Source organism: Solenopsis invicta, chromosome 5 (assembly GCF_016802725.1).
Source record: "Solenopsis invicta isolate M01_SB chromosome 5, UNIL_Sinv_3.0, whole genome shotgun sequence".
Classification (NCBI taxonomy): Eukaryota; Metazoa; Arthropoda; class Insecta; order Hymenoptera; family Formicidae; genus Solenopsis; species Solenopsis invicta.
The window spans coordinates 19,249,514-19,267,450 of NC_052668.1; the positions used below are offsets into that span (position 1 = coordinate 19,249,514).

At 35.8% G+C, this 17,937-nt stretch overlaps 1 protein-coding gene and 1 long non-coding RNA gene across 5 annotated transcripts in view; one reads left to right on the forward strand and one right to left on the reverse strand.

The window, feature by feature from the left end:
• Positions 1 to 17,937, forward strand: part of LOC105205675 — a 38,411-nt gene that overhangs the window by 8,383 nt on the left and 12,091 nt on the right. For all 4 annotated transcript variants that reach the window (XM_039449790.1, XM_011175125.3, XM_011175126.3 and 1 more), the window contains exons 2-6: positions 16,212 to 16,391; positions 16,486 to 16,633; positions 16,723 to 17,017; positions 17,152 to 17,490; positions 17,558 to 17,730. In XM_039449790.1, coding sequence (XP_039305724.1) covers positions 16,233 to 16,391; positions 16,486 to 16,633; positions 16,723 to 17,017; positions 17,152 to 17,490; positions 17,558 to 17,730 — 1,114 coding nt within the window. In that variant the 5' untranslated portion in view covers positions 16,212 to 16,232. The remainder of the gene's footprint in view (positions 1 to 16,211; positions 16,392 to 16,485; positions 16,634 to 16,722; positions 17,018 to 17,151; positions 17,491 to 17,557; positions 17,731 to 17,937) is intronic.
• On the reverse strand, positions 7,822 to 8,667 carry LOC120357905. Its single transcript, XR_005574911.1, has 2 exons — positions 8,528 to 8,667; positions 7,822 to 8,156 (listed from the first exon to the last, which is right to left on the reverse strand). It is a non-coding gene; the product is annotated as an uncharacterized LOC120357905 (long non-coding RNA).

Consider the following 17,937-nt stretch of genomic DNA (forward strand, 5'->3'; position numbering starts at 1 on the left):
CAGTCTATGATTATAATGTTATGGTATATAAATTATTATTAAGAGCTCCATTTTTATGATTATTTTATAGCTCCGTCAACTATAAAAAAATTTTACTACAAATTATATTTTATATAACACTAATAGTAGATAAATAAAACACTATTAGTAGAATCAAGGAATAAATGTAAAGGTAAAAATGAAATAAATGTTTTTATATTGCAAATGTAATCGTTATTATAGTGAATATGAATATTTTTAAAAATGTTAGTTTTTGTTACGTAATAATGCTACTTACGTAATAATAATTAATTTGCATGGTTAAAACAACTCCAAATATTTAGTTGACACCGAAAATGACTACAAATTATAATGAAATTACGTTTGCAATTTTTTTTTTTTTTTTTTTTTTTTCAGTCATTTTAGTAGCTATTACCGAACTCTTTTCTTTTTTTCCAGTGCATGCCACGCACTGTGGTAGGGTAACAGTCACGCGGTATATAACAAAAGGAAGCACGGATTACGTGAGAGGCGTCGTATGGTCGGGACGGGTGTATCGAGCGTCGATGGTACGAATCGGTTACGGGGATATCACGCATATACCGGGTGTCCCAACAGGAAGAACGGTGTGCGTGAGTGGCGATGACGGTGCGACACGCACGAGAAGGCCGAGTGCTCCTAGAAAGGTCTCTTTCCTTCGAGTCGAGTTTTGCGTGCACGATAAAGTTGAGAGAAACAAAATCACTTTCCCAAAATTCTATTTCAACTGATCTTTGTCAGACAGACGAGATGGATCGGCAGGTAGAAATTACAGGCGCGCGTCGGAGAAATTACAGGTACAGCCAGTGTTGTAAGGGATACATGTATTAAAATAACAAGATGTAATTACAGTTATTTCAAGAAAAATGTAACTAGGTACAGATACACATTTTCTATGAATAATTATATACAAGTAAATATTTTAATATTACTTGTTCGATTAAAAAAAAAAAATATTTCTCAAGTTTAGAAATAATTTATTTTATACTAGCAAATATTTATTTAAATGAAGGAAATGATGTTAAAATAAATTTATTTACTTGAACAAGAACTTAAAATATATTTACTTTTTCAGCGTAGACACTTGCAGTTAGATATCTTACAACACTGGGTATAATTACGACGACCGTTCTGGAGATGGAGAGATCCACCGGTCAATTTCCGATTGCGACCTGAGCTTAGGCGTCGCCGTTGCCTCGTCCGAAGTAATCTCGTGACTCTCATTTAAACGCGCTTAATCGCCGTGAGAAATCCGGGTCATCAGAGTCGATACTTTCGACGAGAAATTATCGCGTTCGATCGTTACGTTCAATTACGCTTGAAACGTCAATGAACGAGCGAGCGAGCGAGCGAGAGGTGGGGGAGTGCGTCGCCGATGTAACGAGACGCTTCTCCAAGAGATAGATACCAGTCCTATGCGACTCGCAGCGCGGAGGCCGTCTTGGGAAAGCGCGTCTATCGAGCGCGGACGAATTTCCCAAGCAGCGCCGCGAGACGATCGCCAGGAAAAAGTAATCGTACAACGTTATTTTAAACTCGCCGCGGCTATAAATAATTATTACCGATAGATTCTCCCCGATACCGGTGAAATTCCACAAGTGCGCTTTTAATCTCAACTCGATCTCGAGGGAAAGAGTTAGCTTTTGGAGTTACTCTCTTGTTCTCGTGATTTTTAGCGATTCGATCGCCTCTGCAGACTTATCTCGAGTTGCTCGTGCAACTCCGACGTTACTTATATATAATATCACCTCGTCGTTTCCCTCGCTTTGATTCCCTCGCACGAGAAACGTCGATGCTAACGCGATTTCAGGCTTTAACGAAGCGACTGCGTCGAGCTGCCTTCAGTTTCCGGCCGTTTCACCGGCCACGGCATCGGCACCGCCACCACCGCCGTGCGCCGTTCCGGTTTCAGTGATCGACCCCGGGGGCAAAAATGTTTCCTCGATAGTGTGCCACGCGCATTTGTTACTTTCTACACGACGTGTATAAACGCCGCTCTTTATTAGAGCCCGATGCATCCGGTGCGCTTCTGATTATATCTGAGTCACTACTTCAATTGCACAGGCCGGCTGATTCCACGTATCTCTCTCTCTCTCTATCTTTCTATTGTAACCTTTGCTCTTAATAAAATGCAGACATGCATCACCGGTTAGCCGTGAAGTGAGATTTTTCTATAATTGGAAACTGGAAGCTGCGTGATAAGAAATGCAATGTATTGCACGAATTTCTGAATGTTTCACGAGACACGTTCATTCATTTTTGGTAAAATTAAAATATCAATTGAAGAAACATTTTTAACTTTTAGTATTATAATAAAAAGTCTTCTTGTCGAAAGCCTTCAGGCTTGTTTCACCTAGTTCAGATTCCTTTCTGGGATGCAGATGACCTGCTGTCCTTCCATCTCTTTTGGCGGGCGTCCTGGCCAACTCGAGTCCGGTTTCTCGAGATTTTTGCTAGTCTGTCTTTTGCTAGCTCGTCACTCATCCTTGACACGTGTTCATTCCATCCCCTTCTGCGCGCTCCTAATCCATCTAATCACGTCCTTCGTGTGGCACTCCTTGCGTATTGTCATTGCTCCTTCTCTGGTCTAGCAATGTATTACCGGTTACTGCTCTTAAGACTCATTTCGTTGGTCCGGCATAATCTCTTCGTCAAGGTTGAATCGGCTCTCGCTTCTGCGACGTCATAAAAAGTAATAACAAATAAAGTATAAATAAATGTAAACTATAAAAACGTATTTAATATAAAATATTACAGTCTTCATATTTATAATATTTATTTTATATATATAAAGGTAACTATGAAATATTTTTTTAAGTACAAATATATTAATTTAATTGTAAAAACTGATGTAACATCTTTAATTTCAATGTGACGCTATGTTCAAGATATTTCAAGGCCATTTTCCTCATTCGCAAATCCAATCATTCGTTGATCCAAATATTTAAGTGGAACAAGATGCCATAGTTGTGCGCATGATTCCAAGTCTCCACGGAATGCAGGAATTAGTGACTAACCTTGGCGAGAGGAGCTTTGGTATCTGCTGATCTCTTTCTCTTTGTAAACACCTACCGGTTTAATTGGGTCAATTATGCGTTTTGCTGCAGTGTGCAGAGCATTATTTTCAAAAGACGCGTCACTCCGGATGCGCTCACGGTTCTGGTAATTGATTTTCATGCTACGTATACAATTTTGGCTACTTCTTCCCTCCAGCTAGAAGATGTATGATCACTTGTGCACTTAGCAGAAAACTAATAAGGTTTATCCAGGATATTTATTATCCTGGAAAAATTTCAAATTTTTCGAGAGAATTCGAACGATTTTTGTTGAAATTGTCTCTTCGAAGACTTTGACCTTATTTCGCGAGTGATTTTCGTTTTGTTTTTATTTTAATTTTTATTTTTGTGATAGAGAAAAAAGAACTAAGTAAAGTAAAATTTTTATTTTATTTTAATTTTAAACTATGTAAAAGCATATTTTAACTTTGTCTGAAAAAAATTTTTTTTATATTAAGTAATCCATAATTCGTGTTGAAGAAATACGACGGTGGAAAAGTTCCGTCTCTTTGGAAACGTTCCAAGTTGTAAATCTTGTCAGTTTTCACCACGACGACGTCACGACACGATATTGCCGTTATGTCGTCCGCGGAACCACCGCGGCTACCGGTACTCGTGTCACAAGTTCGTGAACGTACATGCGTGCGTACGCGGTGTACGCATTGACGCGTGCAGGTGTTCGCGCCGAGGGAGCAACCGGAAGTGAACGGTAATGTCAAGTTTTCTAGACTTTTTTGCAGAATTGGCAAACTTCCATATTTTTGACAAATAAACGTGAAATATGCGTAATTTGGAAGTTTTTAAACTAAAAAAAGGGGGAGGGGAAAGGAAAATTCAGTGACAATAGAGTTTTCCAAATTGATATTGTATGTTTAATTTATACATTTTAAATTTTATACTTCCGGTGGGCTAAGTATTATACTGCGGACAGATCGTTATGTGCTATTTAATTTATTATTTATTTTTATTACTTTTTTTCAAATTTAATATTCAACACTTAAGTGGCTTTTCTTTATGATTGTGTGGTTAAGGAATATTTAAAGGTATGATAAAACAAATTTATTTCAAAACTGCATTAAAAAAATTCTCTAATCTTATCTGGAATTTTATAAATAAAATTCTTGAAAAATCTAGGTGCTTATGGAATATAATTTGTTAATATTTAAATACATAACACTCAAATAAGTATATTTATTTAATATAAAAAATTTTTTCATCTAAAGATTAAATACGTTTATATAGAAATTTAAAATTAAAATGAAGTAAAAATTTACCATCACTTGGTATTTTTACTTCATTTTCATTTTAAATTCTTTCTCTATCGTGGGAATAGAAATTAAAATAAAAACGAAATAAAAATCACTCGTAAAATAAGACCGAAATCTTGGAAGAGACAGTTTTAATAAAAATTTGAATAAACCTTGTTTTGCATATTTCAGACATGAGGACGTCCTATCATATCCCATTACCTATGTCTCTTGGACATTAATATTTCATTCTAGATGGGAAGCACTTCTTTTTAGATAGATTTTACTTCAAAATCATGTTTGTTTTATTATCACTCGAAAGACGCTCTTTTAAACGAGAAAACTTTCTAATTCCCAAAGAATTCACTTTCACTATTCCGAATCGTTAACGCGCTTCAGCACATTTTTTTTATGCATTTTTAGAATTCAACGCTGAAATCGCGTTAACCCTTTCGTATCTAGTGGTAAATACATGTGCCAAATCTTAAAAAATGTGTATCTTCTACAAAAATAAAGATAGCAACTTCTTCTTGGGCTCATTCTATGGATAAAAAATAGGTTTTTTTACAAAAAAATCAACACCCTTGATAAAAGTAAAAAATGCATGTATCTTCCACAAAAATAAGGTAGCAAGTTCCTTTTTTGGCTCATTTTGATTAATAATTGAATAATATTTGTTTAAAGATCATTTGGATTCATTTACTTGTTTAAAAGTGATTTGTTTGATACCGTTACAAAACATGATCATTTACACTGCATAAGTAATTCGAAGCCAAATTATTTGTTGTTTTGTTCCTTGTAGTTGGCTTCAGAATCTCAACTAAAATTTTTTGTTATTTATTAGGAAAAAAAAAAGAATCTAAGAAGCCTGCAGTTTATAAAAATTTCAATTATTTTCCACTGTGTAGTCAAAATATCTTTAAAAATATTAAAATTATTAATGAGTCGTCACGTTTCTTGGCGTAATCGAAGGCGACGTAAAAAGAGCGCAGGAGAATACATTTGCTATGCTTTTCGGTCGTTATCGGTGCATCTCGCGTAGGCGGGTTATTCATACGCCTTGTATGCACCTTTAGCGATCAAAATGAATGCTTGCGCCGTAAACACGAGCGAGTAGTTCTTCCTGCGCTGCTTTGCATCGTTGTCGTCGTCGGCGTCGGCGTCGGCGTCGGCGGCGGCGGCGACGGCGGCGACTCCAGATGCGAGCGTGTGCGAACACGGTGACGTCATTTGAATTGAAAGGAATCTGATATCACAGCTGAGAGGGAGACGTGGAATCGGGCGCACGACTTGTTCGCTCGGTGTGTGTATGTATACCGTACGAACGGGATGGCATTGAATACAATTGTCACAAGCGAACGTTCCAGTAATATCGATTAATTATGCTGTGATCCGTATAGAAAAAAAACGATCTTGTTTTGAGAATATCTTTATCTACAAAAGGATAAATATCGAAATAAGATTAGCGTTGAAACCGACACAATTTGCTCTCGTGAAGAAAGATATATTGTCATCATTCAATAATAATTTTAATAAATCGAGAGAAAAAATTATTGGATAGAAAATAATGTTTTTAAATCAAGAGAATTAACATTTTTTAATACGATTATTATCGACATTCATACACCGAGAGAAAAAATATCTTACAACAAAAAAAGCATTTTAATACAAAAAATGATTTAAGAAAAGGTATTTTTTTATTTAAAAAAATTTTTTTTTAGTGTATTGTACTGTTTAAATGATTGTTGCAGTATTAAAATAAAAATATAATATTTTGCTGAAATTTAAGATTATCAAATTCTTTAAAAATTAAATTATTTACAGATAAAATTGTTATTGTTTTATGTATAAGCAAGAATACAATTTTAATCATTGTTAAATACAGATTGTAAGAATATATCAGTTTTAACTTGATGTTAATCGTTAATACTGTTTGTTTTTCTTTTTTATGCAACGGTCCTCTGACTGTGAGCGAGGCTGGTCGGCAATGCGTAATGAGGATACTGTAATTATTCGATTGCGGTGGAATATGGTAATACACGATAAGACGTATGTGCAGCTAATACTCTATTTTTAGAGTTTTGAAATAACTAATCGCCAATAGTTTCGCGATGCACCGTGGGCGGGCTTGCTTCGGCAATACGTTACTGTATCGCGCTAGACATGCTTAATGCAATAACTGCCATCGGCGGTGGATATTATCGAATTACCGATACGATTACGATCTTTATCGACTTCACTTTCAGCTAAATTGCTGTGGCATCGTGCTTTATTGTCGCGCAATCGTGTGCATTATGGAGATCCGCGAAATCGCAGACCGAGGAGAACGGAAAAGTCAAAATTTGACGTCATATTGCACAAAAATGATGTAAATTGTAAATTTGATTAATGTGACATCAAATTGACGTTATTTTGACTTTTCTATTCTTGGGTTTCGCTTTTAAATCGCTTTTATCCGAGATGAGATTCGATGGACGCGTATGTCTTAAACCTTTCGAAATACAGTTATTTGGGAATAAAATCAGCACGCAGGCAAACGTTTCACATTGCGCATGTTGCAATCACTGTGATTAGCATAGCATGCAGTTCGGTGAACTCTTGCATTATTTTGACGAGAGATCTGGGTCTGTTAGAACGGGAACTTGACATGGTTCGCTACAGTTTGCTGGTATTAAACATAGTTATTTTTCTTTTTCTTTTTTTTTCTTTTTAATTAAATAAAAAGTCATTTTTCACCGTGCTCGGCAATTTTAATTGCAAAGTTTTTCAAGCGCGTGCTGAATCAGATCAACTCCGTTAATAAAGCATTAAGCTGCTTTGCGTTGGACAGAGATCTTAAGTCTCCGTCTCTCGATTTTATTCTCATTACGACATTACAGTCCTTCAAAGTGTCAGATTTACAATCTATTAAGTGCTTGATTCTTTAAACATGCTACTCAAGTTTGATTAATCATGTAACCGTGTGACAAGCACCTCCGGCGGAAACGGTGACGATGAGACGTCCAACCAGACTCAGATACTTGAAAGGTGAATGCCGATAAGGCGTGGTCACGTTCACTACGTGGCACTACCTAACGCTGACTACCGACTACTCAATGAACTTGCTCTGATATGATATATATCTTACATTATCTAATTCGTTACGTCTCTCTTTTCAATCTTTACTCAGAAATCATCTCTTCATTGAGAAAAAAATGTTGTTAACTTGATTAGCCTTTTCAACTTGATTGAATTTCTTCAGTTTAAACATTTACGTATTTAAATTAAATATATATGTAGTTAAGTTAAATATACGAATGCTTAAACTGAAGTTCAAGTATTTTATGTGTTTAAGTCAAACACATAAATAATTGAACTAAAAAAAATTTAATATTTGTAAAAATGGGTGGGATACCAATACCTTTAAATCAAACTAACTGTGAAACACTGTGAGTCAGAAAAAATACAATACCAAAATAGCAAATATATAATTTTAATAATATTGCATAAATTCTCCAATCTATCGATTGGTAATATTTGTTATATTTAAAGTTATTTGTGCATGAATCTTTCTACTATATCCATTTTCTTGCTCATGTCACGGATTCGTGGTACGTTTAATCTGTACCTTACATTGGCTGCGAAATCTCGACGTGCTCTTGAGCTGCATCGCGATTGTTCCGTAGTTCAGCATTCTGGCTCTTTTCTTCCCTTTTTTTTGCCTTTTGCCATTGACTCTTGACTCGTAACTCGCGTTTTCACAGTGCGTGGCGATCTCGCACTTTCGTTTCCATTGAAAGAACGTAAAATCAGGGACGCGAAACGTTTCTTTTACCGCTTGGCGGTTTCCACAAATCTGTACAACGGGACAAATAATCAGATAAATGCATTCTCAAACAAAGCAGGTTGGACGTGACATAAAAAAAAAAATATAACGCGATGCGACGCAATAATCGTCCCGAGCTCTAAGGTTTGTGCTCGCCTTAATTTTTCCTATCTGTAGTAGAATCTTTGAGGTGCGGACTATGAAGTAATTATAGATAGAGAGTATCTTATCTATTCTTGAACACGGGACATTCGCGGAAGACGGTAGTAAAATAAATAATGTGGCAATGAATAAATCATGAACACAAAGTGTAGGGTAAATGAGATCTTTGAGACTTCTGTCATTCATATTCGATAGAAATCAAGTAAATGTTAGAGGAAATGGGCTGTTTCGTATCATACCTGGGAATCGCAGGGAATCTTCGCAGAAGCCGAGTTTCACTTGATAAACGTGAGAATTGTAAAAAAATATATGATAAATAATTCTGCTACATTGTAATATTCATGGAACTATGCAACGATCCATTACTGTTGCAGGATGAAGTACATTCTCCACGATAATGCTCTCGTCGAACGTCGATACAATATGGGAACGCCCTCGTAATTATTATAAATTACGTGTCATACGCACGCATGTACGTGTCTCTTCGATATGAGTCATGCGTGCTTGCACGTGACACGATCAAAGTGTACTGTATCGTACGTTTTTTTCCTCTTTGGTCTCTTCGTGTTTTTTTTTAATCCACGCGTCTACTTTTACGCGCGGAAACTCGAACAGAAATATACATGGTAAGGTTTCACGGCGTCTAAGAAAAACATGCTTGATTTATCAGCACTGGTACCCAAGGCTAAAACGCGAGGCCATGTGTTAATCGTCTTTAACGTTGTTAACTATCATTTGAAAGTATTAGAAAACGATGAAAACTTTTTTCTGTGTGTTTTACAAATGAGAATGTACGAGCAAGTCTCAAACTTTTCCGTTTAAACTTTAATAATTTGTACTATTAGCAAAATGCTAAAAATGTTATATTAATACAGGTCCTAAATATGAAATAGGTCCTAACGTGTAAAAAATAATTTTACCCAAGTGTGCATTTTAAAATGTCATTTGTCTGTGCCAATATAGATTTGATATCGATGTAATATTGAATTTGTCATCTTAGAAATTAACATGTCACAGTCAAAACCTCACGACATTGTTTAAAATTCTGTAACTTATTTAATTTTTATCGGATTTAAATAAAATTTGATTTACACATTCAAATACTCAATACTTGAAGCAAAAATAAGGTTTTGCGTTTCTTGATACTTTAAGAAACGCAAAAAATAAAACAAGTGATTTTTTTTCAATGTCTTCTATCTATTATCTCCCCTTGGGCGAAATCGGCACGAAGTTCCTAGGGTGAATAATTCAATATTACATCGAAGTTAAACTTGTATTGATTAATGGGTGGATGGCATTTTGAACTGCAAACGTTGGTGAAATCGTTTCTTATACAATTCATATTTTTTTGCCATAATTTTTTAATAAAGTATTTGAAGGCCTATGTTTTATATAATATTTTTTTCTTATTTCTGTTCCTAAAACATACTACTGAGATTTGCACGGAAAGATCTGAGACAGATCGTATATAAAAGAAATATATGTATATTTTTTTAGAAGTTCCATATAAAGTTCAACGATTTTTGAACATTGCTAACATTTCTTTCCATAATGATGTTCGAGCTGTTATAAAGTATTTATATTCTTGGAACCTTTTCTAATTTCGGCGTACGCTTTGGTTTCAAAATAGTCAAGCTTATCGATCAAATATATTCTGCGCATGCAACGATGTGCACGCGAATTCCTAAAAAGGAAGGTTTTCTGTTCAATACTTATACGAAGGTACAGTCGATGCGACGATATCATTCGTTCGACACGAATACTTTTCCCTAAGCTGTACTTAAAAAAAGTAGGTTAATGTCGCACACACAGAGTTGTAACTATTAGATATTACGAATAATTCGGTATTTTATCGAAATATATTTGTGTCATGCAAACATGGATTACGTTCATCGATAACGTGATAAGATGATAAAATTTTTCAGCGTAAAGCTTATTTTTTCTTTCTCTAATAAAAAAGTTACGTTTATAATTTTCTATTAATAGATATATTGCGTAATTGAAAAATATTGTGAATATAAAAGTATTTGAGAAATCAGATATATTGTTTAACAATACAATTATTTAGCACGATTATTTGATACAGCTAAATACATCGGAAAGGTGGAAGAAAATTCAATGCATTGACAAGAATTAAGATATCTACGATCTCTTCCATGCTTTAATCTCGCGCCTCAAAGAAACATTTACATGTTTTTATCATTCCTGCCATTTTCTTCCTCGCGGCGTAGACTTGAAAATCATATTGTAAGGAGATAAGTTTATTTTGTGCGAAAGAAAAGGATTGGATAAAAGAAAAAGTGGGATTTTGCTCGTGAGCCTGAAACGCGATAAGGGTTTCTTTTTTAAATCTATAATTGAAAAGGAGGAAGGCGGAGCTATACAAGGACGCATATTTAGTCTTATGCAAAAAAAAACGCATGACAGCATTGTAATCTTTTGTGTTATCGTCCGATATTTTTACTCACATATCTTTATAAGCGCTCAAATATTCCTACAATACTATATGAATATTATTAAAAATTAAAATAATATTCCGAGAATGTTATTTGAATATTCGTGGAATATTATGAAAATATTTTACGAATATTATTTTTGTTCAAAAATTAATGTGAATTATTATGCATGAAATATTCATAAACTTTATAATTATTATTACATTCAAAAGTTTATAATATTCTCGATAATTAAAAATATTAAAGTAAATAATATTATTAATTACTTCTCATATAATATTATATGAAGTATAACTACCTTTTATTAATATTGAGTAATATTGTGGTGCTCATAGGAGGATTTTCCACCCTTTTTGATACCTGTTTTTTTTTTTGCGATCGATCAGCACGGTCTCCGTTATCCTTGCTCTCTTATCTTATTTCTCGACCTTTTTTTCTCAAATCCGCCATCTATCTCTACCTGACTGTATCGATCGAGCTGTGCCCGTATATTTCTCTCTTCGTCTCTTTGATAGAAAAAAAGGTGGAAGCGCGTTTCGCTAGGTTGCGTCTGTGTTTATGAGCACCCTTATCTTCCCATTGTTATCAGTCGGCAGGGTCGACCGCGTAGCCGGCCGTAAGGCACGTTTCGCAGAAGTCGTTATTGTCGACCACCCTCCGGTAATTACACCCTCTCGTCGAACCCTTCCGCGTCGCCCTTGCGTCGCGACAGCGATCATTTCCTGCTTGATTCTTACACTGTGAAAATTGCGTCTACATTGGGCGTTTGAATTAGAGTGTTCGCTTGGTCGAAAGAAATGATTGTGCGAGAAGCTATCACAATCAGTTCTATTGATTCGGGAAAGGCGATCCGGATGTTGCCAGATGATGATTTTAAAAGAGGGGTATCTATATTAGAGAGAACTAGCTAGGGTAAAGCTGAATCGGTCACTTCCGAGATAGCGGTAAGCCGGGTCTGGCTCTTCTCATTTTGCTCTTTAAATTTTAAAGGGTCCTATGAAAGGAACCGACCCTTTTTCACTGTCACCATGAGACCGGTTACTTCCGAGGTAACGGTAAGCCGGTCGGGTTCTCATTTCGCCCTTTAAACTTTAAAGGGCCCTGTGAAAGACATCGGGCCTCTCTCGCTGCCACCATGTGAGGCCGGACCTTTAAATCTTCTTTTTGTCTCCAGACTGTCTCTTTGTGAGCCGTCGCACAGCGGGATAGAATCCGAAAAAAGCTCGTCGAAAAACATGATCTTTTGAATGCTTTGAGACTCGTGTATCAAATAATTACACGTCATTATTTTCATTGCTGCTTTTAGATAATATATAAATTCATTCAAAATTATTTTCGTACATGCACTGCTGTATGCTTTTACAACGTTGATTTCAAATTATCGACACACTCCAAAAAGAAGTGTTCAACTTTATGATATTAAAATGTTTTACTTCTGTCCGTTGTTTAAATGCTTAAAAAATGTTTTAAACACAATCTTTAACAGCTTTAAACATTTTAGTATTTTAAATTTAAACATTGTTTAACACATTTTTAAGTATTTCAAAAGCGGAGACAGAAATAAAATGTTTTAACTTTTAAGGCACCACGTGAAAAACGGTAAATTCTTGGTGCCTCTCGTCTCTCGATTTTGATGAAATTTTTTATTTATTTTTTAAGTTGTTTCAAAAATTTCTAAAAGTTCATGAATATACTTTCAAATTTTTAGGACAAATGTCTGCCCTTTATTTTGAAAAACGTAGTATAATTGAATTATTTTTGAAATTTTAAGAAATTTCCGTGAATAGAAATCGATCGGACATGCAATACCCATGATGATACCTTGAGCTAATATCTGAAAATTAAACTTAACATTTCTGATGAATTTAATATTTAAACGAAAGTACATGTGCAATTTAATAAAATTCGTATTTATGCAAAAATATCAGAATTAAATTTTGTAAAATTGAATCTGAATTTTAGTCAGCCTTTTTTCGATTCCTGCTCCACTGTGTATCGCGTGGGTTTCAGGTTCAGACGTGTGTGTCAAAGGGCTGATTGTGAACGAGAGGGGTCGGTCGCGTGATCCCTGGCACACGCCTACGCGCACACGTACAATGTTGTTTCTCTCGGTCCGTTTCTCGTCAGCTTCCGTGCATGTCTCTCGGCAATACCGTCTTAATGAAAGAATTTATGCCTCGTCAGACACGGGCGGCGAAATCTCCTAATTGACGGTATAAAACAAAATTTTATGTTCTTTCGTTCCCATAAGATAACATTTTCTGGACACTTTAAAGGAATGTGAAAGATTTGAAGAAGTACAATTTTTACAAAAAAATAATGATTGGATTGTTTGGTGATAATCAAATATAAATTTAATTTAAGATTTAACAAGTTACTTTCTATTGAAAATTGAGAAAGTGCGATCTTCGAAACTTGAATTTTTACCTAGGAACAATACAATTCCAGCATTTTCGAATTGCTGAAAGAATTTATTGCTGAAACGCGTCTTTTCTCAGCTTAATTTTATTAATGGAGATTTTATCGTGCTGTCTGACTGGATGATATAGTAGATACCGTAAAAATAGTACGAGTAAAAAAAGTGCTTATATTGTCGAAGTTTTACGAGATAAATTGGTAGATTGCAGTTAAAAAAAGACTTGAAATAAATTTGCGTATCCGCGAAATACCGGTTTCCATCCTGCGACATTATGTATGTGAGATTCTCGTCGTTGCCGCTGCGCCGTCGTGTCATCATCGCGACAGAAGTAATCGCGAGTATTACCTCATCAATCCAGTAAAGAGTACGTATAAAGGCCGTCCGCTTCCAGCGATGACGGCACTTCTTTCTTTCCGTCGAATTTGCACAGTCGAGTCGGTCGCCTGTGGTCGAAAAAGCCTCGACCGAATTCTACGCGAATTAAAATCAATTTTTTTTTTTGCGGTCGTGTGATCCCCGATTCGAATGTCTCTTCAGCCGCGTGTAACGTACGAAATTATAACTGGTTTTTTTCCCCTCGATTATGCAAGCTTCAGTGAAACGCGAACAAAACGAACTTCGTCGACGACAACTAATGTGCAACGAGTACCGAATAGTAAATCGCGATAAGCCTCACCCGTCGAATTAATTGCGATTCTTGGGCTACTATAAAAACGCCCTGTAAATGCATCGCGCACGCGGCGGCGGCGGCGGCGGCAGATTTATCGGCGCGTACATCCACCGGAGCGAGTCATAAGCCTGCTTAAAATTGCTAATGAAGACATTACTTTTCTTCTCTTTCTTTACATCATGCTATTTTTATCCGAGTGCATTTTATCGTTGACTCGCGAACGCTTATTAACCGTGTTTGCTCGATCACCGCATCACTAGAGTATAGTAAAAATAGTGCAAAACTACTTACGTTATCTAATCAGCGAGAGGCTTGTCACGATCGTCGATAATTTCGATTTTTTTTTTTTAATCTTGTCTTCGAAAGCGCTTGAACTTCATTAGAGTCTCCCGTTTCAATAATTGTATTAAATTTTTACGTTAAACGCGGGAAATTGTGTTTTCTCTTGTGCTCTAATTCAAATAAAATTATATCGAAGTAAATGAGTCACACCAAAACATTAACATAGAGACAAAACTAATATATTCCGTTTAACAATCATTGTTTCAAGAATATATAATATATTACTTATATATAAAACTAATAATCTCGCTTATATATCTTCATAATCTTCTTTAAAGAATTTGATAATCTTAAATTTTATCAAAATATTAAGTTATTATTTTGATACTATACAGTTACGTAAAGAGCACAATTGTTTTGATGATGATACTATTTAGGCATTTTTGAATTTTTGTTTTTTTTTTATTTATTTAAATTTTACGCCCCCTACCCGTTTTACTTGTTGCGCGGAGACGATTGAGCCTAATGAGAAATCGTCGCTTCATTGGCCTAACTCTTGTTCGCGTCAATTCACAACACTCTTAAAGAGCCCTCCGGGAGCTTCGGAATGTTAACGACGATCGTTTTGTGCGGCACTGATTCCGCGCAATTGTGTCTGAATTACTGTTTGTCCAATGCTGTCGAACGAGGCCGCGATTACGCTCGACTCGAGTTGCAGGCGGCTCGATGCAAATTCTGCGCTCCACGAAGCGTGTCGGTCAGGGTCGCTGCTCTCAACTTTGGAGCTCTTTTTTGCATACAATATTTGGAATATTCTTGCTTTTTGCTTTAAAAATATCGCTTATTTCTCTCTCCATTCTCTCGGAAGATGATGCGATAAATTATGAATATCTTCGTACATTTCCACTCAATTGAGAAATCTCGACAGCTGTGTCGTTTCTCGGAAGACGGAAAGCTTTGTTGATTTCACGCATATTTACGTACGATCTGTAATCTTAAAGAGGGGTGAATGGACCCGCAGTAAAAACACACCTGTACACGGCGCGCGTCAATTCATCTGTAAAATCTTTAACGGTATCACCGTTTTGCGTGCACAGTAAAAAAATTGTATTTTTAACACAGTTTAACACAGTTTGTCCCAAACGGCTCACCTAAATTTTCATGTTAATTTAACAGAAAGGTAAATATATCAGAAACATGTAGATTCATTTTATTTATTTATTTCATAATTCTACACAAATACAAAATGTTTTTTTACTGCGTAGTGTATTATCTTTTCAGTTGACGCGAGTGAATACATTTACATATTCATTTGCACGATATACATTCTCTATCGCAAGATTCTCATTGTTGAATAAGAACCTTGAATAAGAAGAACTTGTATAAATATTAATTATCAGAGAAATGAAATAAAATGTTGCTGCAGTACAGAAAAGAAAAAACCGGTCGTTCTTGGTAATGTTATAATCGTAAATTCTTTTAACGTTTCTCGCTTGTCATTATTCTTTTTTTACCTTTTATGTAATATTTAAGGCTTTTAAGGCAAACGGTTTATATATAGTATTACATGTTGCTTTTATGTAGAAAAAGACGCCTATACGTAAATCGATATATACGTACTACATACCCTTGTCACTCTATTCGTCGCTCTCGCCAAGTTCAAGGATGCTCACCCTACACACTCGAGGTTCGACGAACCCTCGAGCAACGTGCCTGTGTGCCTGTGTGCCTGTGTGCGCGTGTACCTTCGTTCTTCATTAATAACGAAATCGCGACTGGCGCGTGCACCGCGAGTCACTTGGACTTGCGAGCCCTCTGGAAATATTGATTATTTTACCGCGTGACACCCTCAGGTCGTCTAGACGGGATCTATAACGAGATATACCACATCGCGAGTCGCGAGAGAGACACGCGACTTCCTCCATTCTCCATCGACAGCATCGCGATCGTTGAGAAGCATTGAGATAAATCGTGCCGCAGTCTCTTTCAGTCTCTCTCAACAATTTTATAACTGGTTACATATTTCCAGTATTTATTAACGATAAATCTAAAAATTCTTGTTTTAGCACTAGTAAGAGTGATGCATTTGATTTTAGGTAGACGAATAGAACGAAAACATGCCGGAAGAACAAAAGACCGCTGCTGCTCCAGTGGAAGCAACGGCGGAAAATGGGACTGGGACAAACTCGCCCACGAAGAGCCCGGTTAGCAGAGGAAAGTTGGCTCTTGCCAAAGTTACTCTCCTCGATGGTACTGTAAAGGATTTTTATATTGATGTAAGTCCAAGAGTATAATCTGTATTTGTATCAATTTCTATCGAATTAAATTTTATTTACTTGACATTGAGAGATTTTAAATATCGGATTGCAGAGGAAGGCGAGGGGCCAAGAACTTCTCGATATGATTTGTCAAAGCATGAATCTGCTGGAGAAAGATTACTTCGGCCTTATCTACGAGGATAGACACGATCCGCGCAATTGGTTGGATCTTTACAAGAGAATCACGAAATTTGTAAAAAGTATGAAAATTGCCATTGTACAGTGACAAATATAATAATACATACTAAAAAGGAGACAGAGTTCTACTAAAATTAACATATGTTTTTAGCTGAACCATGGAAGTTCAACTTCGAAGTGAAATTCTATCCACCGGATCCGGCTCAATTGCACGAGGATATCACGCGTTATCAGTTATGCCTGCAAATTAGAAACGATATTATTACAGGGCGTTTACTCTGTTCCTTCGTGACACATGCTCTCCTGGGCTCCTATTTGGTTCAATCGGAAGTTGGAGATTACGATCCCGAGGAACACGGAAGAACATATTTGAAAGATTTTAAATTTGCCCCTAACCAAACACCCGAATTAATCGAGAAAGTGATGGATCTCCACAAGACGCATAAGTTAGTTTTGTTTTTACACAAACGATTTTACTATTTCGATTTTTATGACGAAGAAAAGGAAAACGTATATCGATTGTTTAATCAAGCAACAAGGTTGATTTTTATTTTATTTATTTAATTTTGTTATTTTTCAGAGGTCAAACACCCGCCGAGGCAGAATTACACTATCTCGAAAATGCGAAGAAATTGGCTATGTATGGTGTGGATCTTCACCCCGCGAAAGATTCGGAAAGTGTTGATATAATGTTAGGTGTTTGCGCTTCGGGCCTTCTTGTTTATAGGGATCGTTTAAGAATTAACAGGTTTGCTTGGCCGAAAATATTGAAAATATCTTACAAGAGACACAATTTTTACATTAAAATCAGACCGGGCGACTTTGAACAGTTTGAATCCACAATCGGATTTAAATTAGCGAATCACAGAGCAGCGAAAAAGTTATGGAAAGTGTGCGTGGAGCACCATACTTTCTTCAGGTAAGTAATAATTGTAATTAGTTTTTTTTAAATTTACGATACATCTTAATTAAATTTATTTTACTAGACTTATGAGTCCAGAACCTGTGAAGAAAGTGGGATTAATTCCACATTTAGGGTCTCGTTTTCGATATTCTGGAAGAACTCATTATGAAACGAAAAAGACTCCTATCGATAGGCAACCTCCGCAGTTTGAAAGGTCTTTGAGTGGCCGACGACTTACATCCAGAAGTATGGATGGTAAATAAGATTTTTGTCTAAATAAAATTTGTGTTTCTTTATTTGCGAATTAAATTCCGAATGTAAATTATGATGTAATAATAATGGTTTTAGTAAAGACTTAAAAATTTTTTGTTAAAGTACACAAGTTTGCGTGAGTTTTTATACAATTATTAGAATGATTTTTTTCTTGATTAATGTATCTCGATTTATTGTAAACATTATTTC